Genomic DNA, 22,844 nt, shown 5'->3' on the forward strand with positions numbered 1-22,844 from the left:
CACCGTTGTAAAAAACACGTTTACGAAAGAAAGACACTTTCCGGACAACCAAATATATGAAACATTTTGATACTACGAGAATGAAAAGTTGCAATGTCACCAAGATTTCTTAATTAAGTTGCATCTTGACGAAAATAAGCCGACATTCGCAAGAAGCGGTAGCAGAACGAATACGAAACACAGAATCGAGTTGCCGCGGGTGCGTGCGTGCACGTGGGTGGCAATCAGCTTGTGCAGGCCCATTGTGAACGCACGTTCGTCGTTAATTAAGACCCATCTCCGCGAGATCCAGCTGAACCAGTGGACGACTCGGACGGACGGCCAATAAAAGCGAAAAATCACCGAGATTCCTTCTTTATCGCGACATCTTCGCAGAATCGATCGATCTTCTTTCGATCGACAGAATTCAAACCGAACCATTCGTAAATTTCGTTCTTCCGTTCTTCTTCCTGTATCTTCTTTTCTTTCTTTTCATATTAATAATAATTTCGCGACTTTGCGAGGGTTCAGAAAAATCAAATCGAATCGAATGAAATTTTGACACTCGTGACCAAACTCGACTTTAATTTGCGTAGGAAATTTGTCCAAGATTGCACAGAATGCGCATAATGCGTAAAATGTCCAAATTATAGCGCTTTATACGACGTTTGGCAGATAAAACAATTTTCTACCGACGTTCTACATTTTTAATTACATTCCGAAATAATATGAGTTTGCTTAAAAATCCACAATCTACTTACGGCAACGCTGGTAGCTCCGATCCTCTGCGATGCTCGTGATGGAGATTTCAGAGAGCAAGTTTGAAACGTAATTTTAATAATTAGCTCTCGGGACCAATTATCGTCACGACTGATTATCGAGATTATATTCTACGTTATTCGTGCAGTTATTTTAACGCTCTCGATCGTTTTGTCGGCGCATTAACGATAATGTCGGCGCAGCGAGTTTTTTCGCGGTTAATGTTAAGAGCCGGAACGTGCAAGGACTTGGCCGTTACTTTGCATGAAATGATAATACCTCGATAATGATAATATACTGTTAAAATGGATAACCATCGTGAAACAATTATATCGAGATTTTTCTGATCTCCGAGAAACACAGAAGACGGGGACGCGTCTTATGAAACGAACAGTAACGTTAACAGAAAATGAAACTGCGAGACTAATTGCATGCCATCTGGAGAACCCTGTCATCTGGAGAACGACATCCGATGCAATTAACGATGCAATTCGATGCACGATACTTGAAAGAAAATTAATTAGAATGGCTGGTTTTTAAGTAACGTGGCGGTAGAATAGAAGAGAATACTTTTCGCGGTGACATTGTTGAAGGGAAGAAACGCGCGAAGGAAGTAGCCGCGATGGTGGTTGTTCGAAGAACCCGTAAAGGTGATTTGTTCGGCTATTAACGAAACGAGGATGGCACGGACGTTAATGGAAAATTATCGACAGTTAGGAGGCTCGATGCACCGTTACGACTGCCGAACGTCGTAAATAACAGTCGGTTATACGCTTGAAAATACCTTAGAGCCGTGTTAGTTTCTTGCTGCGTACCGAGTCAGCTTTAACCGGGTACAATGCGTCGAGCGATTTCCAACATTTTTCAACCAATTGAACCTCTTTAAAACGCATATGCCCTCCCTTTATCGTTTCCTAGCGAACCAGCGGGAGAAGATTTCCGAAACTTGTAACTCTGTTCAGAGAGGAGCGTGTTCGTGCCTTCTTCGACAAAGAGGAAATAAAATTAGCGCGGCGAAAACTCTACGAAATATCATATCCCTTTCTCGAAAGAAAAGAAAAGAAGAATAGAGCAACGTCGGCTCTAAAAGGTATTTCGCCCCTTCCTTCGCAGAAGCGAACAATCTCATTCCCTGGTTGATAGGAAGGAAAAAAGGAAATTAGGACGACGAGAGTTCCGCTGGTGCCGAGAGATGAAATTCTCTATCCATTCATACCGACGAGTAAGAGAAAAGAAGAGGAACATCGAGTGCGCTGGTAATCCCGATCCTGGTAAACGCGAAACACGAAATCTCCCATTTCCATGAAAAACGGAGATGCTATGTAGTGACAGAAGGAGATTCGACTATCGACGATTCGGACCTTCTCGTTGGACGCGTGGAACGAAACATATCAACGTTGTGAAAAAGAGGTGGAAAAGAACGGAGAATTGGTACATCGAAGGGTCTTGGATCGGTGACTGAGACAACCGGCGAAGAAATAAGAAAGAAAGGAGAAAACGAGAGAGAAAGGGGGAGAAGAAAAGAGAGGCAGAGAACAGTGGCAACGTCCCTGAATGAGAAAGCGGTTCGATGCACTTGCACCGTTCTCTCTCCTCCTCCTCCTCCTCCGCTTCTCTACTCCGCCTTCTGTGCGGACGTGTTGCAACACGAAGGGAACCAGTGTACAGGAGGCAGGATAATGCCAGGACCGTGTATGCTACGTGGACAAGAAGAGGGAAACGCGGCCAGGGAAGATCGCAGCGATTCGAAAGCCCTCCCAGGTGCCGGGCTTTTTGCCAGTTTCATTCGTCTGCCGCTTCGATTTTCTTCCTCCTACCTGCACGTCCGTCTATCCGAATGTCTCTTCTTCCTCCGTTCTTCTGTGGGAGGAGGATATTGGAACCGGGGGAATATCATCTATAGAAACGCTGGAAAAAACGCCACACGAGGTCTGCAGAGATTGCGTTTCTTTGGCGTTCCGGTTTGTCGATTGACGTGTGCTTGATTGTTTGGCCGTTAATGGACACTGGGTAGGTTTTTTAACCCCTTAATGTATAATTTTTCTCACACTGATCGTTCAAAGATGTACGACTTTTGTTTTAGCAAAATCGCTTCTTCATATCGATACAAATATATTCCTCGATGTTTGCTACAAATATGTTTCTTTGTAGTTCTGACGCTATATCTTTTTGTATTCTTAACGCAATACGGGTAAAACGCAATTAACGGGTTGAAAGCTACACGAGCGAGTGAAGAATTCAACGAATCGATCGAGGATGTAAAGAAACTGGCAAGTAAGCAAATTCAAAGTATAAACGAACGATCGAAAGTGTAAGCACGAGATAAAGAAGTAGGCTGGGGTTACACGCGAACGAATGGAACATACGCGAAGAACGAACGTTTTGAGAACGTAATCGAGTAAACAGAGAAGCGACGAATGTCACATCGCTGCAAACAAAGCTGCCATAGTCCGTGGTTGTCCCAGACTACCTTAATCGTCCGATCAATAAATCGCCAACTCCTCCTGCACCACGCGCCAAGTTCCCTCAACTGCAAATCGACGAAAGAAATTTTTCCACCATCGAAACTTCCTCTTTTCCATCTAAACCATCTCGAAGGAACGTATCCTTCGTCATCGTACGATGAAACGTGCTCGTCGATCGAAACGAGCGTAAAGTACTCCGACGTGCAGGTGAAAGAAATCTGACACAGAGGAAAATGAGGGGCGAAGCGCATCGATTATCCGTGATTTCTGAAATGATTCGATCCGTCAAACTACAGAGTCTCGAAACCGCTACGAGTCATTCCACTTAAGCGGGCAACGACGAGCAATCAGAATGGTTGATCGCGACGTCGCGCGGCTATCCGCGTTATTATCAATAAGTTCGTCTCGAGAAGCAATTCGAGCTCAACTCTGACGACGTTTATGTCACGGACCCTCGTCAATCATTATTTACCGGCGGCTAACACTGCCCCGTTGTTTGCCTTCGATTCCTCTCTACTTCGCGAATCAGACTCGAGACAACGAGCTGCTGTCTCGTCTGCGATTGGCGAAAGAAATAAATATCTCGTTGGAAAGAATCGATGGAATAAAATACTCTGATACGCAGATACATCGCCATAAATATTTAGACACGTCGCGACGTTAACCCAAACCGAACAATAATAGAAATTCTAATGGAAATTGCTGTATTTCCACTGCTTCTGTGTTTTCGTTATTTCGTCGTTAATCTGTAAATTCATTGGTATCTCGCGCGTGTCTTGTAACATGGAATACCAAGTAAAGTAAAATTCGTTGGATCAAAAGGAGTAGGTGCGCTAATATTTATGGCCGACAGCGTACATAGTGTGTCATCGCGATGGCGATAAATAGCGGATTTTGAATTTTTCCTGCCGTCTCGTCGATAATTCTCACAGCGTGTACTCCTCTGCGCACTTTTTTCAACGCTTTCGCAATTGCCGTCACGTAACTTTGACCAGCGGTAATTACGATGTAGCAATTACAAAGAGTACAAGTCGCGAGATCATTGCGAAATTAAACAGCAGTTTGCGGAACGGCGGGAAAAAGTGGAGGTGCGTTATGAATGCTTCGGCAACGTAAACTCAAAGGGAAACGCGACAGAATCGAAGGTCGTGCAAGTTTTAAGAATTCGAAAAATCGAGAGAACTGTGTAACACTCTCTCGTATCAAAATAGGAATCCTGAATCTCTCGAATTTCTTTTTTCTCTGTTCGATAACGCGACGTGAATCGACAAGTAAAACACGTTCGAGGAATTGGCAAGTGACATCGATCGTAACAAACGGAAGATTGGAGAATATTTTTGATGAAGTATATTTCTAGGTAAAACTATAGAAACTTACCCAGCAACGGGAGTCATTTTCATCGCGAGCGCCCTGCTGATGCAAAATCCGGCGCCGCCCGTAGCGAACCAGAATTTCACCTTTTGCTGGAACAGAAAACCCACACCATCCACGTTAGTTGATTACGGAAAAGATACTAATGTTTAAAAATTCAAGATCGTGATCGATCGTCCGCGAGACAGCCGATCGATCGTTGCCACCGATCGATAATCGTGGATGACTTATCGGATTGGGGCCACGATCGATTACACCTCGACGTATCGATACGCGTTCCTGCTTTGGGACAAATTATGGTCAAGCTATACGCTAACGGTTACGAGCCGAGATCTTTGATTGGAATTGATTGACGTACGATCAAGAAATAAATTTCGTTTCTTTTTCTCGCATGGATAGAAGGTTGAGGCGAGGTGACAGGTACGATCGAAGCATCCGATTATCTTTTACGTTTCTTCTATAGGAATTATCGATAAGATAAATTTTTAAACGATGAATTTCGACGTTCCTCGGTGAGTCAGGATTTTGAAACATTTCTACTGTTCATATTTCAGAATTCTTGATCGTACATATAATTTTTATTTATTTAGGGGAAATTCGAAGAAGCAAAAACGCACGAAATGTATAAGATAAAAATAAATAAATTACTAATTAATAAATTACTCGTTCTGGTGCTTAGCAGGCAAGGCAAATTTCAATGTCGCTTCTTTTTGATCCACAGCCTAATTATCAATTTCTCGATACAGACATGAAAATAGCAAGTCGTCTCCTTCGGTGAATATTCGTTTTCGTAATGGGAAAAATCTTCCGCTCGAGACGATAGAAGAGCGCAGCTTCGCGAAGGTGAAAGAAAAAAAAAGAAGAATCGGTTCGATCGAAGTTTGCGAAATTGTCAAGGGAAGAGCGGGACGAAAAGGAAGAGGCAAGGGAAGCGGAGAAAGGTGTTTTCGATCGGGCACCTCCCAACGACCTGGAAAATCGTCGCAAGAAAACCTCGCGTATACTCTGGCCACGTGACGAATAGACTTGAACTATTCTGCGCACCAAAGGCGCTTCAATTTCTATCTCTATCGCGATAAATCGCACATTTCGAAACGAAGAAACTGTGCGTGTAAAATTAAAAGAACGCGCATTTCGTATATATTTAATGGATATTTAATTTTTGAGAAACTAAGCAGAGTCGATCAACTTGCCTTCCATGTACGAGCTATATTCTTAGAGTCGATAAATTAGAACGTAAAGGAACGCGATGCAAAGTTCTCAAATATTTGCTTCGAAACTCACGATTATTCGTGTCAGCCGCTTGCGACAAATAAATTGACGAATACAAATCGCTTGTTTGTTTCAAAAGTTAGACGTTATCCGCGTAATTAGATGGTAAAATTGAAAACTTCACGAACAGCGGAGTGGATCGATCTGGCTGCTGAACTCGATGCTATAAGCTCGATAGTAGGAAACGACGTCTAAAACAAATTTGAATCAAGTTCGAAACATCTAATACTAAACAGGTAAATTTACCAATGTAAATCGCTCCTTTCTTTTTAGTCTTTTTTCCTTTCCTTTTTCGCGCGACTAGATAACAAAGTCGGAATAACGATAGAACCGAAATTGATGAATTTAGTTTCTAAAACACGTACGTTTCCATCGTTGGAAATAACACCCGCAATGAATTTTAATTAGATCTCGAAAAAAATCTACGATATACACATGTATCTAAAGTTTTACTCGAAAAGCAGAAAGAAATTTACTTCTTCGAATTCCTATCGACATATAGCAAAGTGAAAAATAGACAGGACGTTTTTTTTCGGATTGCTTAAGAACGTACTCGCGAGAAATCGCGAGGAAATCGAGCGTGTCGAGGCGATCTCCTGGCGATCATAGCCGCGGGCCATTAAAGCCAGACTCCTAGGAGTCCTGGACTCTCTATCCATGCCAGCGATACTATCTCGCCGCCGGTCTAGAACTCGTGCTCCTTTCCTCATAGGCTAGGCGTGGTACATGACGAACAACCGTGAACCGAGGCATGCTGCACGTGCGTACCTACCAATGAAACCGGTCTCCCGGTGCTGAAAAAACCCGACAATACTCCCGTACACCGTTTAGTGCGCGGGTCGCCCGGCTAGAGCCATGAATATTCGCCGGCAGAAACAATCCGATGAAAATTGTTCGCTAAAAGCTACAACGGTCGTTTCTCGAGCGACGAACTAGAACAGAGGACTCGTAATAACTCGAATAGACTTTGAATAGAATTTGAATCTAATAATTCCGAGTACTTCGATTCTTCTCAAGGCGCTTCTTCTCGAAGCAAATCGCGAGCAAAATTGCGAAAATTGCGTAGGTTTTCCAAAAGATTCCAAAGATTTTTCTGCCGATTATTTGCAATTAAGACGGCGTGACGTTGTAGGTTATCGCTAAAAGTCGAATCGTAGATTTTTAAGGAGGAAGAAGCGCACGGGAAATGGCTGTATTTCTGTCTGCGATCTCGCACGAAGAATCGACGAAATTCCACGTCAACGTGGAACAGTGACGTCGTATCGACTCGTACAAGGATTTTGTAAAAGTTGAAGCTTCTCGAAAATCCCGCAAGTCAGATATAAAGATGGTCTAAATAAAAAAGTAAAGAGAAAATCGGCAATTTCCAGCGATATCCAATTAAATCCGAAAAGACCGTGTTCCAGCGGGTTAGCAAACCTCGAGAGACTGCAAAAGCTCGGTTTAATATGGCGGACGGTTATAATCTGCGGCATAATTTTCGCAAATGCCCCAAGGAACGTCGATCGAACGTAAGCCCGTGGTGGATGTTAATTGCTCGTTGGTCGGATATCGGCGGCGCGAATAAAGCATCGGATCGGTTCGGTGGTCAGGTGAATCGGCCGTGCCAACAGCCATCGTATGACAAGGTGGAGGAAACGGATGGGACTTCACGGACCCATTAGATATACACCGGCGATTGGACAGACCCGATAACGTGCTTCCCTCCGCGATCTGCCCTTTCTTTCTTCCCTTCGGGATCCCATTTGAATAACAGGAGGAGAAAGAAGTCACGAGAACCCGTGAAGACTCGCGTGGAATCCCGGGGTCAAGTCGCCACCGAACGCGCAGCACCGAAGCTAACACGGACCATTCTTCTCCTTGTTTTCTCTTATTTAACGTGCTTGTACCGGAGGTTAGCTTTGGGTTAAGTCTCAGTTAGGTTGCAGCGTACAAGTTGTCGAATTTTCTTCAACTCTCGAACGTTCGCCGTATCTTCCAGCTTTCGGCTGCGGTCGGTCCGCGCTGGTTTCGCCATCGAACCAATACTCGCATGCTTTTCCGCTATTTCGACGTTTCCATACTTTAGCAACGAGGAACTGATACAACGATACAATATCTATACACACGGTGGTTTATAAGTCGTCTTCCCATTTAAAAGTCGCGTCGCTTTTTCCTTATTACACGTCGCAATGTAAATTTTCGCTTCGAATTTATGGATTACCCTCGGCTCGCCGTGACAATTACAGATCTCGCCAATTTACATTTTACGGCGTACGGTCCCGAGAGTGAAAGGGCTGAAACGGAGGATAGTTGGCGGGAATAAATATTAATGCAAAGGTTAATAAATATGAAAATGCAAGGAACGTTTCTTCGATTGGAAAGTGGAACACGATCGTTAATTTCCGAAGAACCGATTCATTCGGTCGATTCCCATTATCTCGTTCGAGGTTAATCACTGACCGCGTTCGTGTCTGTCATTCGGGCCAGTTTTTGCTCGCGAGCTGATCGAACTACGCGACACGACGCAAGGTGATTGGAAGTTGGCTAATTAAAGCCAGCTTTTACGCCGACCGCGTATAAACTGTTATGCGTTACTCGAAGATGGATGATGTTATTAGCATACAGGATGGAGCTATCGCCTTGACGGTTTCAGTAATGGTTTTCTTCATACAGTGTCGTGTTGCTTCACTCGTCGCATAAATTTCGAGATCCGTCGATTCCGCCCGGAGTTAATGAAGGAAACGACCGCCACTCAGCGATACTCGCTGATACAATTCAACGATAATTTTATCCTTTACGATAATTAGCTCTCGCTAAAATTCCGTTTGTTCGAGGCAGAAAGTTCCGGTAAATACCGGATTCAACGAACTTTCGCTCGTTGGATCCACCACATACGCATTTGAACGTGAATTCCAAAAAAGTATATGAATTATATTACTCGTTCAACAAGTTCATAGAATAAATGAAATTTTACTTCACGGGAATTAACATACTCTGAGTTGTCCAGAAGCCTGAATCAACCTCATACGCTGATCAACCTTATAAACCAAAATCTATAGAAGATTGACAATTAGAAACACGACCTTTTTTAATTTCCCTTGCGATAAATAAATTTGCGACTTGGTCGATGTAGCTTCTCAGACTCGTATGAACGCCAATTACAGAAAGTACTTGCCTCCTAACAAGTTCGTACAAATGGAATTCCACCATGTTCATTCTTTTACGCTATACAGTGTCGCAAACGTCGACTAAAGAAATCCAAATATTTCAAAAACATCCCACCTCGAGTAACGCGTAACGGCCAAATAAAATAAAAATTTCCATCGGACGAGAGCGGCAAAGCCAAACTCCAAAGATCGCGTAACGTGTTCCAAACGATGCACACCCCTGTCGTTTTGAACGGTCGTCAACGAGACACGAAACCTCTTCATCAAAAACTGTTTCGGCGAGAGAAGGAAGAAAATGGGAAAGAAGAAGAAAGAGGGAAGACAGCACCTGGCTGTCGATCGGTTTTAATTATTCGCGAGCCACCCGGCTGTGCAATCCCTGGGATCTCGAGAAATCGCAGAACGGGCGGTCCGGCTCCACCTGACGTTAGCTGCAGATCGCCGGCCAAGATTGCGCCTGGCCCGCTCCCCTGACTAATTACATTCCGAAGGTTTGCTTCGAAGGGGGTTGATGCGTTCTCTCCGCTCCCCCAGGGAAACCGATTATACCATCCATACGATCCTATATCCAATTACGTAGCGACGATTGCCAGCGATCCAGAGATAAAATCACCGACTTGATTGGCCAGTTCCACGACCCGGCCATCTACCTTCTTCCCCTTATCGTCATCCCTTTGAGCCAGACAGGGGAATTTTCGAACCCATTGCTTCGATTAGTAGCGATCGGTGGTGGGAACACGGGAAAGTCGTAAAATCGGTGTCAGGTAATACGCGTGTCGGACCTTTGGTACGGGAATGGAGAGAAATTTGAGGGAACCTGGACTTGGAAACTCGATTTGGGTTGCGTTAAGCGTGCCTTGAATCTTCTTTAAGGGTCTTTTGCTTTTTCCTCGATCGAGTCAAGACTGCTCGCTCTTAAAATTCTCCTCGCTGTTCTGCTCGCTTTTTCTGCTTCTTCGCCGTTGTACCTCTTCAAGTATCTGGTTTTTCGGAATGCTTTCTTTATAAGACGCGTGCGATACACGAAAGGTAACGGGACCGTATGGAATACTAAAAGACAAACTATTTATATATCGTAACCCTGCAGGGTTACTCGAATTTTTATATTCCAGTCTCGTTGTTGCTTCAACGAACGGGAAGATATTTTTAGGAAACCTTTGGTGTAACATTGGAACAGAGATATTCCTATGTAATAATAACGATTCTTTCGTGTTTCTTTCCTTTTTGCACTTAGGAAACTTTTCGGTAATAGCAAAACGTGACTGGGTCAGAAATGAGCAGAAGAACATCCACTTTGGGTCATATAGGTCCGAGGAGAATATGCTCATTCTATTAGCCATAGCCACCTTGTTATACAGGGTGGTTGGTAACTGGTGGTACAAGCGGAAAGGGGGTGATTCTACGCGTAAAAAGAAGTCGAAAATATAGAATAAAAATTTTTCGTTCGAGGCTTTGTTTTCGAGAAAATCGACTTTGAATTTTGGCTCGGTACGCGTGCACTTTATCGCGTCTCGTTATAACGGATCTCACTGTAGATCGTTGTCTCGATGAAAAAATTTAAAAAAGAAAAAAAATTTTTTATTCTATATTTTCGACTTGTCTTTTCGCGTAGAATCACCCCCTTTCCGCTTGTACCACCAGTTACCAACCACCCTGTATATATCCTATGGTATATAGAACAACCAATCATGAGAAACTGAATAGGAAAAGCTAAATTGTCCTAATTAGCACTCCCTTACAAATCGTTCTTCATAAGCTTCGAAAATGTCTAATTCCTACGGAATTCTTCCAACAAACAAAATTTACACACAGCTAGAAGAACAACAACCCCAAGAGGCCGATAAAAATCGACAAACCCTCGGAACGTCGCAAGAATCGAAATCTGAACAAGCAAAGCGCATTAAACGACCAACGAACATAAATCCTTTCAACATTTCCATCCACCTGAAAACTGTTCCAACAAAGATCTCGAAGATCCTAATGGATTCGTCGAACGGCGTGAAACATCGTTTAACGCTCCATCGGTTTACTGCGTGATTAAGAGATCGACGAAAATCGGATGGCGAACAAAAGAGCAAAGGGGCGAGGCGCAGAAAAACGAGGAAAAAGAGGCTGGCCGAGCACATCGGTATTAACGAGATGAAATATAGATCGTCGTGTAAACGGCAGCCGGTCGTAAAGGCGTTAATTAGCGGTGAACGAGTCCCAATCCGGAAACCGGTAATCGAACGACCGTGAACGGGCCGGATCGAGACGTCTTCCGAGCCCTCGAGTGCCAGAGCTCGTAAAACGAGGCCCCAAATGACACTGTTGCTAATATCTGATGGAGTGTGGGTGGCTGCCGGTCGGTATATTAGGACTAATGAACAGATTAGAGGCACCGATATCGCTCGACGAACCTAACCGCGCGGATAAGCGCGACTTCGTACTGCAGGAACGAAGCCAGCGCGCGTCGAGAAACGAAGAAACTTGGATGAAAAGCTCCTGTCGCTAGAATATTATTAATTTCGTGTCGTTTGTTGCGTTAACATGTTCACCGAGGAATTTGTGACAACGACCATACCCAAATCCACGCCATTCCGTACTACCTGACAGCGAACCGTTAGGTTTTGACATGATCTTTGCACAAGAGTCAACAACCACCACAACCCATTCGTCACCCAACTACTTGACACGACGGACCAGATCCGCAGACTAAAAAGAAAATACCCTTTAGATTGTAACATTAGATTCAACTAGAATCAACATAATATAAATTATTATAAACCAAGCTATTGTACCACGCCAAATGAAGTTACTTAAAATTCTCAACGAGAATTGATTGTAAATAAAAAAAAAACGACCTTTGCACATGGTCCAACATTATACTTTCCCCATTACGTAGGGTAATCAGGATCATCCTCTCCTTGTCCCTCCAATACCTACAAACGCAACATGTAAAAAGTGCAAGCATTCGACCACGAGACTAGTCTTGAGTCTTGCGTATAGTTTGGCCGTGGTTTGAACAACTATTTTAACTTTGCTACTTCGTTGTATTGAATAACGTCGGGCCCAACGGGCACCCTTGTCTGACCCTCCTCACAGTCCAAAATTCTCTTGTATTGTGGTTCTTGACACTCACTACGTTCCTTGTTTCTTCGTATATTTCTCTGATCCTTCGGATTAGTTTTTCGCTAATCCCCATTTTCCTTATTTTCTCCACCAGTTTCTCTCTGTTTAGCCTGTCGAACGCCGCTCTCAAGTCCGCAAAGCAGGCATATAATTTCCTTCATTGTAATATTATACTTAATTATTTTCGTGAATAAAGGCCCAAAAAATTCTAAAAGCACGGTCAAGTTAAGTTACTGCTCGACTACTCCTCTTTTATCATTAATTTTACGTGACAAATTCGTCGCTCGAATTCCTAATGCCTGACGTATAGCGTGCTGTGGATAATTATAAAGTCAAGTATATTTCCTGCGCGTTATTTCTTCGACAAGGAATTCCGAGAAACCATCGATCGTGTCTGGATATGTTAAGTGAAATTGTTCTCGCAATGGGTAAATTGAACGATATAGAATATCAACGGATGTTACGTTACGGTGAATTATCGTCTCCCGTAACCGAGGTAGAAGAGTAAAAGACACGTGGATTACGATTTTATGAAATACGTGTAAAGAAATTGATGTAATTGTTACGATAAGCGATTGGTTCGTTCTTAATGAGTTAATATGATATTCACATACGTAGAAATTAAAACTGATTTAAATGGAATGGATTTGCCGTGCAGTTTCCGATTAAGGAATGATCCGACCGATTAAAGAACAGGGGAAAAACACGGTTTCGAGGCTCAACGTTAGAAAATACGATGGAAAATTGCGTTTCGAGAAATACGACAAATACTGAGAGATTTTCAACGTTCGACAACCGTTTGCAACGTACGATGCGATCGCTTTTATGGAGAAAAATCTCAAATATTCCGTCACGTTGCGCTCCATTACGCGCCACGTAAGAGAAATCTTTAGGCGAGACAGCCAATAAAATCGCAAGGACTGAACGAGGAAGGAGCAACCTGGCAGGAAGGAATTCCTCTGATCTTCGCTACAGCATCGATAGCAAACGTGCGCCGCTATCCGCTGGAATATTAATGAACGATAATTGCGGACAAGCGGCGTCAATTTGCATGCGTGTCCACGTGCTGGTCGAACGACGGTCGTCGATATCCGTGAGCCAAATAAAAACGGTTAAAATGAACAGAGAAAATAAGACGAGGGGGAAGAAATTAAGCAGAAAACGAGCGGCTAGAATCGCAAGACTCCTGCACCGGATGCGCTCTTACAAAAGGAACATCTCGCCGCGAGATATAAGGCCTCGGGTATAATAATATCGAAGTAATGGAGGCAACGTACGTGGCGGAGGAACCGGCCGCCTCCCCACCCGGCAAAGGATACGCGTGTTTTCCATGGCGCGGCTATGGGGGCCGTCATGGGGTCACGAGCACGTCTTCGAACTGGCTGTGGTCACGCCGCGAAGTACTCGAAACTTCGCTTCACCTGTTCTCCTCTGGCCGACGCCTCACTCCTTTCGTTTCGTTTTAATACGATTACAACGATACAGTCACATCTATAACACGTATAATGCGATTAAGCGATAAATAATTAAATACAAGTTGTTAATACGAGCGATAGATCATTGATAAGATAATCGTAGAATAGGTGATATACGTTTGATTCGCACGAAACGCTCTTTTATAGCGCAGTTGGCGAGAGATAAATAGGCGGAAGGAGCGGTCGACAGATTTTCGCGAAGAACGCGAACGAACGCAGCTCGAATAGACACCGCATTTTCTTTTTATCCTGTGTTTCATAGATACACGCCTCTACCTTTCTGCCTAATAAATCACATTTGTACCAGTGCTTCTACTCGCGGAAGATCCTACGGTATTGTCGATCGAGCATAAATTAATTAAAGTATACAGCTACGAGCGCGCATACCGCAGCTGTTAGATTTATTACGCTTTCGGTCAACTGTCGGCGTTTGATATTCTGTGTTATTACGTGACATTGTTATGTTGTGTCATACGTTGCCAAAATTTGGGGCGACAAATGCATCGAAGAATAATAGAAAAAGCTATGGAATATTGAATTTTGGGAAATAAACGCTTCTGAAAAAAAAAGAAGAAGAGAAAGAGAAGGAAGTTGTGGTATAGCGAAGGGTATGGAGGGCACGCGGAGAGCCGACCCTAATCGAGACACGCTTCCGGGTTTGCTTGTCAGCGGCTGCTTAGTCGGAGCAATTGTCGAGATGCACGGATCGGCCGATTGGCCGGTAACGGCCAGTTACGCGGGGCGTTTTAACGCGCCGCCGAGTAACGGCACCAAAGATTAAATTCCTAGCCGCATGGGGAGGAAAGGTGTGGTGTCGATTGATATACGGACCCGTGAACGCGATACGCTCAGACTTTGAGCGCCCTACGATTTAACGTTCGATGGATAATAGTCGAGAGAATGTCTGAGGTTTGGCAGCTGGATGTTCGATTGAAGCTAGCAATCTGAGAAAGTTTGAACTATGGCGGGACTAAGAATTTGACGATTTCAGAGTATTCTCAGAGAGGTTCTTGATTACAGATTCTCAGCACTCGAGTTTGAGATACCGAGAAGTTTTTAACACGATAGCCTGAAAATCGTAGAACCGAAAATCCAAACGTTTCATATCTCACGGCTTCAAATTCTAAGCTACGATATACGAAGCTTCCATCACCTTTTTGGTCCGATCCGATGAATACTTCTGTTGAATGTAGCCTAATCCGTTTTTGAGTGGAGGTTACCACAACAGGTTCAAAAAAGCTTTTGTTTTTGTTATTACGTTAAATATTTTGCAAATGTCGTTTTATCCTTCGTAATTTCATCGAATCATTCGACCAAGTTTTACTACAAATGGCACACTGTGATCTTCCTTGTCCATTAATTACAACAAAAACTCTCTTTCTCTGCACTCACGACGAGTTCCGTTATATAAAGTGCACAAATGCTATAAAAGAAACGAGAAGCACGGTGATCCACCGATGTATAATTACGAGGCAACAACCGATCGCGACCATAGTAATCACCGCTATCGTCTTTCGTCTTTTAACTTCTATCTTACGCCAGTATGTATATATACATGCATGAATAACGCAATATGTGTCTATGTGTAGAGACGCATGGTGCATACAACGCGTGTATATAAATGTTGGAATTTTGCATCGATCGGGTATCAAATACCAAAGAATAAATGCGAGACGTACGACGATTAGTGGATAAGTAGGAGCATAAATATTATATTTCGTCAAATAGTATTCTTATTTACGTCAAAGATGTTTCTGGTCAGTCATTCGGGATCCTATCCTACGTATGTGAACAAGCAAGTCTTGATTGACTAGTAATATAAGTATACTACACGATAAAACCGCGAGTCCCCCTTAAAGTCGAGAAATTTCTGCTTTGTGAGGAATTTCCTCCTGGTTCGGATCCCTTGTTCTAAGTATCTGATAATACGAGAATCTGAATGTAGTAGGATCTCCTTGTATATAAATGTACATGTAAAAAAGGTATAAGTTATATTCATAATGTTACTATATACAGAAAGGTACGATTTACATACGTATATATACATTATAGTTGCATTGTATAATATATATATGTCGGGGTAAGGTTGGAATTTTGGGCGTTTGACGAACCTTCGCTCGAATTTACCATCGCGGTTATAGCTGATATTTATTGGTACAAATGTGGTCACTACAAGAGGCTACAAGCAATAGCGGCTATCGGATGGTCGAGACGTCGATGACAACGAATTCAGGTTCGACAACGAATCCACGGTCAACGGGATGACGAATGCGATGTGATACACGCATGACTCCACGTACAAGTAAAACTTACCTGAATGAACTAACTTGCAGTCCAAGTGGAACTGCCCTTATATATTCTTCTCCCCACCTCTCGGTTCGATCTTTGTTTTTAAGGAGAGCTATATAATTATTCCATACCTCTGTCAGGTACACGTCCCTCCCGTGACCGTGGCTACGTTCAGTGACCCGTTATGGCACTTACAGCCCAAGCCCATCGTCGTAAAATCAAATTAGAACATTAAAACTATTTCTTAATTTCATTACTCAAGTGTAGCTATAGTAAAAATCTGGACTTGGGTATTAGGGTTTTTCCAACGTTCCAAAAGGGAAGCCCCCATGTCCTTTCATCTCCGACATATAAATATACCATAAAGTACTATATGTGATGTAGAATGTATGTAATGTAACATACCATAATATAGTACCATAACGAATGTAACAATATTCTATATTATTATTCTATATTAAAATATTATACATACGTCGGGTTATCATTAGAGTTTTGGGCGTATAATGAGTCTTCGCGTGAATTGGCCATCGTTGCGATGTACTATAGATGATATTTACTGATACAAATGTGATTATTACAGAGTGTGACAAGTAATAACGGCGATTGGATGATCCAGATGTCGATGACAAATGAAGTTAGGTTCGATAACGAATTCACGGTCAACGGGATGATGAATGCGATGCGATACACGATTCTGGTGTGACTCAACGTGCTTGTCCACAGTACAAGCAGAGCTTATCTGACTGAATCTCAGTCCAAGTGGAACTGCCCTTATATACTCCTCTTCGTACCTCTCTGTACCCGTCGGGTCAATCTTTGTTTTTAAGGAGAGCTATTTAATTATTCCATATTCTGTCACGTGACCGTGGCTACGTTCGGCGACCCGTTATGTCACTTCGAGCCCAAGCCCACTGTCACAAATCTCAGGCACCCATACTCGGATTAAATCATAAACAACTATTTCTCAGTTTTATTATTTAAGTACAGCTATAATAAAAAGTCTGGACTAAAGTATCGGGGACCTTCCCGAACATTCCAAAAGAAAGGCCCCGATGTCCTTTCGTCATCAAAAAACTGCATTAATCCTCCGACTAAAAGTAACGATCGCGAAATCGACGAATGTCGACGATTTTCCTGCTGAGCTGGTCGATCGAAGTTTCGTCTCGACAAGAATGTGATCGGTTAAAACGAGACCGGATAGCCGACCAGAGTGTACTGTGCGTGGAAATGCGGCGGATCGACAGCTCGTAAGTCAGAGGCAGTTACAGAGTCTGAACTGGAATGAACGATGTAACTGTAAAAGAGAATGTCGGAGTGCCACACAGAGTCGGAGAATTTAAGAAGTCGAAAAGTTTCAGAATCTAAGGCTGTATGAACTTAAGAGAGTCAGTTGGAAGTCTGAGAACACATAGAATTGCAAAAACCAGGCATCGCGTGGTAAGGATATCATGCAAAGAACCGACGCTTCCTTGTTCGCGAAAGCCAATCTGCCTCTTATCTGCAATTCTATGCCGGGAAAAGAGCAATCTTCCGATCTAATTAGCTGTTCCGTTGGCCATTGTCGGCCAGCATTTTCCAGCGGGAACGCGCGTCGGCCTCAGTTTTCACGCAGACCAGGCAAAAGGCTCTGCGATGCACGCGGTCGTCACGGGTCACGCGAACGCAATCCCGTCGCATTCAAACAGAACAATACGTCTTCTAATTACGCCGGTGGTTCGTTAAAATCACCGAGAACACTGGCCGTACACACTGCACGAAACGTTGTTTGTCTACGCTACCGCTGAAAAATATATGGACGCTTGTTTATTTTTAACGGATCGCAGATAGAAAGATTCAGGACGACTTTATTCTTTGTCAGAGCTGTCACGACAAAATTGAATTAAGTCAATATGGAATAAGAAGAAGACTGACATCTAGAAGCGTCAAGCGATTGCATAATGGAGGAGCTGTTTTATTTTTAAAGACTTTATTACGATCCGACTGTCGAGCTAGAGATAGGATAAAATTGACGACTTTAATCGTAAGTGATTTGAGGTTGTTTCTAATATTAAGTTCAAGTTACGTGTACATTTGTAGCGGCACTCGACGTCGAACTTGTAACCGCGGACCGCTAATTGTAATCGCAAGCTCTACGCGAAGTGTACATCGAGAGTATTTGTTAATAAATATATTGTTAACTATAGTCTAGTTTTTCTTCCGCACATATCACCACCTATCCACCTCACGTTCTATGGTTAATCGTAAAAAAGAATTTCATAAAATAAAAATCCTTCAGTCGGCTTATATCTTTGAACTAAATAAGTTCCCTCTGCGACAAATATAACTATCGAGGGACATCAAAGTGAAAAAAGCCCAGATAAATGGACTTTTTATATTCTTCCTCTTCGTAATTATCCGTCTACCGACGAGTTCGTATAAACGCAGTGCCACTGCCATACCGAATAAAGGAACTTCGAAATTTATCTTCGATTAAAATTTTATCTTCGTCGCTGAAATTTCCGTTATTCGGAGTGAGAAGCTTGAAACGAAAAAAGAAATATTAAACGAGTCGGAGCTGGAAGCTTTGCGAGGGCATTAGCAGCGGTAAGACGCGACATGTTAATACCGTGTGTGTGATTATCGTTCCCCGGTGGACTGGCACCGGCACCGAGAGCACTCTGGAACAGTTGTTCTTTGACCAGCGTCCGGCGATTACACGGATCGCCCTACTTCGCGGCCGAGTTCTCACGTGCGATCAAATGCCTTGAGAACTGCTTAAATGTCTGCGTGTATTTCCCAGCATCGGACCAGAACTACCCCGCGAACCGTTCTTTTCGAGTAGTGGAATTCGAGACGCGATCGCTTTCCACCCTGTGGCTTCGGTTTTTCTGCTTCAACGAAACCGGTCGTGGTTACGTCTCCCAATGGAAATCACGCTTCTGCCTTGGACTATGGTTCCGGTGGATGCGTATTCGGAAGAATCGACGAGCTCGATACGTCGATGCGATCAAACGAAAGAAACAAAATCGCGAATGCAGATATCGCAAGGATAACGGAACTTCTGAAAAAATAGCGAAGCAGAGGCACTGTTTCGAGGAAAATGTTTCATTTTATTCGAAACACATTCCTCTCGTGGCGATACAACGATCTGCGCGGCCAACCGATGCACCGAACGATCGTTGCGCGTCTTTTTGTGCAGTTTTTTCGAGAAAGTTCGTCGCAGCTTTCCGGATGTCCTGAACTCCGCCGTCACAACGTCTCCCCTTCGTCGTTATTCGAAGCCGCAGAGATGAGAAATAATTACACGCAGCTAAATCCGGCGAACAGGGTGGGTGAGGCAACATTTTAAGTTGTTTGTTTTCAAGAAAAGCAGTTACGGCCGCTGCATGACGGGCCGGGGCATTATCACGCAACAGAAACAGATTTTTCGACGCGTCAACCAACTCTACTCTGACGTCGATCGTTATGACTCTGCTCCCAATGACACAACCACCATACAACGACACAACGACAGTGAAGGATACACTTTTTTGTATCGATGTCGCCACTGTTATTTTTGCGACGGACTGTGCATCTTTATGAGCGTACGCATCGCAGTCTGCGGATGTTTCATTCGTCGGAACGCCACGATTTAAGGTAACGTTCATAAGAGAAGCTTGATAATTACGAAAACTTGAGAGGCTTTATCATCCTCGAGATGCATAAAACATTTCAAATATCTATTTCGTAGACGTACGATCAGAGATCTGGAACATTTTGAAAGCTGGTAACCTTCGAAACTAGTGAGACCGTGAAAAAGGCCTTGACACAGGACGAAGGTAACTTTCTCGTTCTTCCACTAATCGCTGTTTCAACCCACGATTACTCTTCTTACGTCATCCGATGACTGACAAGCATTGAACTTTCATCATAGCGGATCTGTCGAGCGTGAAGCGCGATTTAGCGGCGATTGAGTTTCCATAGCCGCGTGAAGGAAGTGGAAAATCGGCGTATAAAGAGGAAGCGCGTGCACGGCGTGGCGGTCAAGGTCGCGTGGAAAAACCGGTCACGCCCGAGCGCAGCGGAATCGAAACGCAGGATGTATGCGATTGGCGGGGTAAGAGGAGGAGGACGCGAGAGAAGAAATTAATTGCCGCGCCTCGAGTGGCCAAGCGAGCGGCCAAGAAAAAGGGAGCGGTCGGCGCTTAATGGAGGCAATTTGACGCGGAATATCGCAGATCTCGGGAACGAGTTTAAATTAGCGGTCGGAATCGTTGCCTGTGATTGACAAGCGTACGCCCTGAGATCCGATCTGCAGCGATCGCGCGCCATGTGTTTCGTCGCACGTGAATTGCTCACGTTGAGGCTCGATTGCGAACGCGTAAAAATTATTTGCAATTTCGAATTGACATCCAGACATACTGTGTGTTATCACAGTTTATCGGATACTCGATTGGTAGTCGAGAAAGAAGAGGACTGCAACTTTCGGATCTGCTCTGATCAAACGAAACGTAACGAAACATCAACGGAAAGTGTTACGTTCGCGTGATTGATCGGCTCGAAACCAGAAAAACCAAAAACACGATATCCATCAGCCGTTGCAAAAGACGAAGTTTCCAATGGCAAATGTTTATTATACGTGTTTTGATTTCGATATTTGATCACTTAGAATCTCGTATGAATTTTAAGTTTAAAAATGTGAATTTAATATTTGGAGAAGAGTACGTCGATAATTCTTCGTTGCAGAAGAAACGAAAACACGGGCTATCGATAGTGAACTCGATATCGATATATAGGGTGGTTGGTAACTGGTGGTACAAGCGGAAAGGGGGTGTTTCTACGCGAAAAAAAGAAGTCAAAAATATAGAATAAAAATTTTCTTTTTAATTTTTCAGTCGAGACAACGATCTACAGTGAGATCCGTTATAACGAGACGCGATAAAGTGCACGCGTACCGAGCCAAAATTCAAAGTCGATTTTCTCGAAAACGAAGCCTCGAACAAAAAATTTTTATTCCATATTTTCGACTTCTTTTTTCGCGTAGAATCACCCCCTTTCCGCTTGTACCACCGGTTACCAACCATCCTGTATATTGTCAATATTTCAAGATTCTCAAGTAAAAGGGTCAATATGTGTCGATACCATATTATCAACATTTATCGACAAATTGCGTTTTCGTCGAGTACCTTGAAATATCGACAACGTTATCTATTGATCGTCCAGAAGCGTCCTTAAAGACGACGAACAGAGCGAGATCAATCGTGGATGGACCACGTGTACCATGCAAATTCGCATCTTTATCCACGTGATTGAAAACAATGAAAGTAAAATAAACATTCTACCGTACATTTCTGCACCTTGCACGAGTTTCTACAAATGCGTGAAAATCCGCGATCCAGTCAGAAAATCGCTGGCAACATTGTATAGAACGAAAGAATTATCCTGTTCGAATATACAACGTTTTGGTAGAAATTCCTCGCGGTTCAACTTCCATCCGATGGAACCAAGTTTTACAAGCGAGAACTCGATGATATCGCGCGTTTGAATGGCCGTGGTAGAAAGAACAGAAATAGAGGGAAGTTCTGTTTCTGAAACTTCTTCATGGTCGGTTGAGTTTCGATCCGTTAAAAGTTGCGTTATTGCGAGCAGAATAAATAGAGGATCGTTAGTTTTTCCGTTTCCTCGTTCTGACCATTTTTATTTCAAAGACGAGCAACGAGGATTCGAGCGCTTAGAAGGAAATGGAGCTCGAGCGGCCGGGATTGCAGAAGCGGAATGGCAACGAGGAGAAACGATTTGTAACAAAATTCGTCCGGTCGATGTCCAGTGCGCGCCTCACCGGACGCACTCGTAAATAATGTTGATTTTCCGGCAGAGTAAACAGCAAGATGTAATCAACGCGATAGTTTCACGGCGGCGTGCACTCTGAAAACGATTCCCACGTTCGTAACGCGTTCCGCCTCCGGCCGTGATTTCCGCGAGATTTCGACCTAACCGAGCCGACCACGCGTGTCTTTTTCCCGCGTGCTAATTAATCGAAGGAAGCCACCGTGATCGACCGGAGCTGTTCCTTTTCTCGACGATTCACGGCAACGATAATTAATTACGTTCAAAGTTGCGAAAGATCTAAAAATTCTAATGTCCCGAGCTTTCGAAATTTGAACATCTGAAAATTTCGATGCTCGCGAATTTGAACGTTTGAAAATGTAGAAAACTGTAAGATAGTAAGTTTAGATTACAAATGGAATATTTGAATATTTGAACGATTCGAAAGTTGGATAGTTTGAAAATTCGATAATTCGATAACTAGGGAATTCAAGCATCTATTATAAATTCGCCGTGATAATCGATAGTTCCGCTCGAATCGCTAATTTTCGCGCTCGCGTCCATAGCTCCGTTATTCTGAAAATGGGACATAATTACGCTCAAAGTTTCGCGCGTAATTGCGCCAAATACGATTTGCCCACGGAACGTTTCCCTTTGCAAATACTAAACGATCGAGCTTTACCTAAATTTCTCCTACTATCCCATTTTACATGTAAATCCTTTTATACGCATCTCAAACATCGATGGAACTGCCACTCTAATATAACGAGATTTAATTTCGTTCGTAAAGACTAAGGAACTCCGGCTACCCGATCCAATTACCGTTCGAAAACTTAATCGTTTCCTCGATGGAGCAAGAATCGAGATCGAGTAAACTGCGGATTTCTATGTATTTATGTGACATTTGAAAATACAAAAATATGCCGGATACGTGTACCTGATATATAAAAATATATAGAGTATATCCAGAGTATCTTTATAACATCTTTTCATAAATAATACACTAATACTCTTTACGATACCTAGTGAGGAGTACAAATTTCTGCTTAACTTCCATCTGTTAAGTTGTATCCATAAAAATATTTTATCTATTATTAATATATAAAATAAAATTCAATTAAATTAAAAATACAAATTTCCATAAAGATGAGCAATTTACGATTGATTTCCTTCGAAATGATTCTCTT

At 43.1% G+C, this 22,844-nt stretch overlaps 1 protein-coding gene across 1 annotated transcript in view; it reads right to left on the reverse strand.

The window, feature by feature from the left end:
• The window catches only part of fng (Fringe glycosyltransferase), a 132,691-nt gene that overhangs the window by 26,557 nt on the left and 83,290 nt on the right, over positions 1-22,844 (reverse strand). The window contains exon 6 of the mRNA XM_076617739.1: positions 4,581-4,666. Coding sequence (XP_076473854.1) covers positions 4,581-4,666 — 86 coding nt within the window. The remainder of the gene's footprint in view (positions 1-4,580; positions 4,667-22,844) is intronic.

Source organism: Bombus vancouverensis, chromosome 4 (genome assembly GCF_051014615.1).
Source record: "Bombus vancouverensis nearcticus chromosome 4, iyBomVanc1_principal, whole genome shotgun sequence".
In the NCBI taxonomy this organism is placed as follows: Eukaryota; Metazoa; Arthropoda; class Insecta; order Hymenoptera; family Apidae; genus Bombus; species Bombus vancouverensis.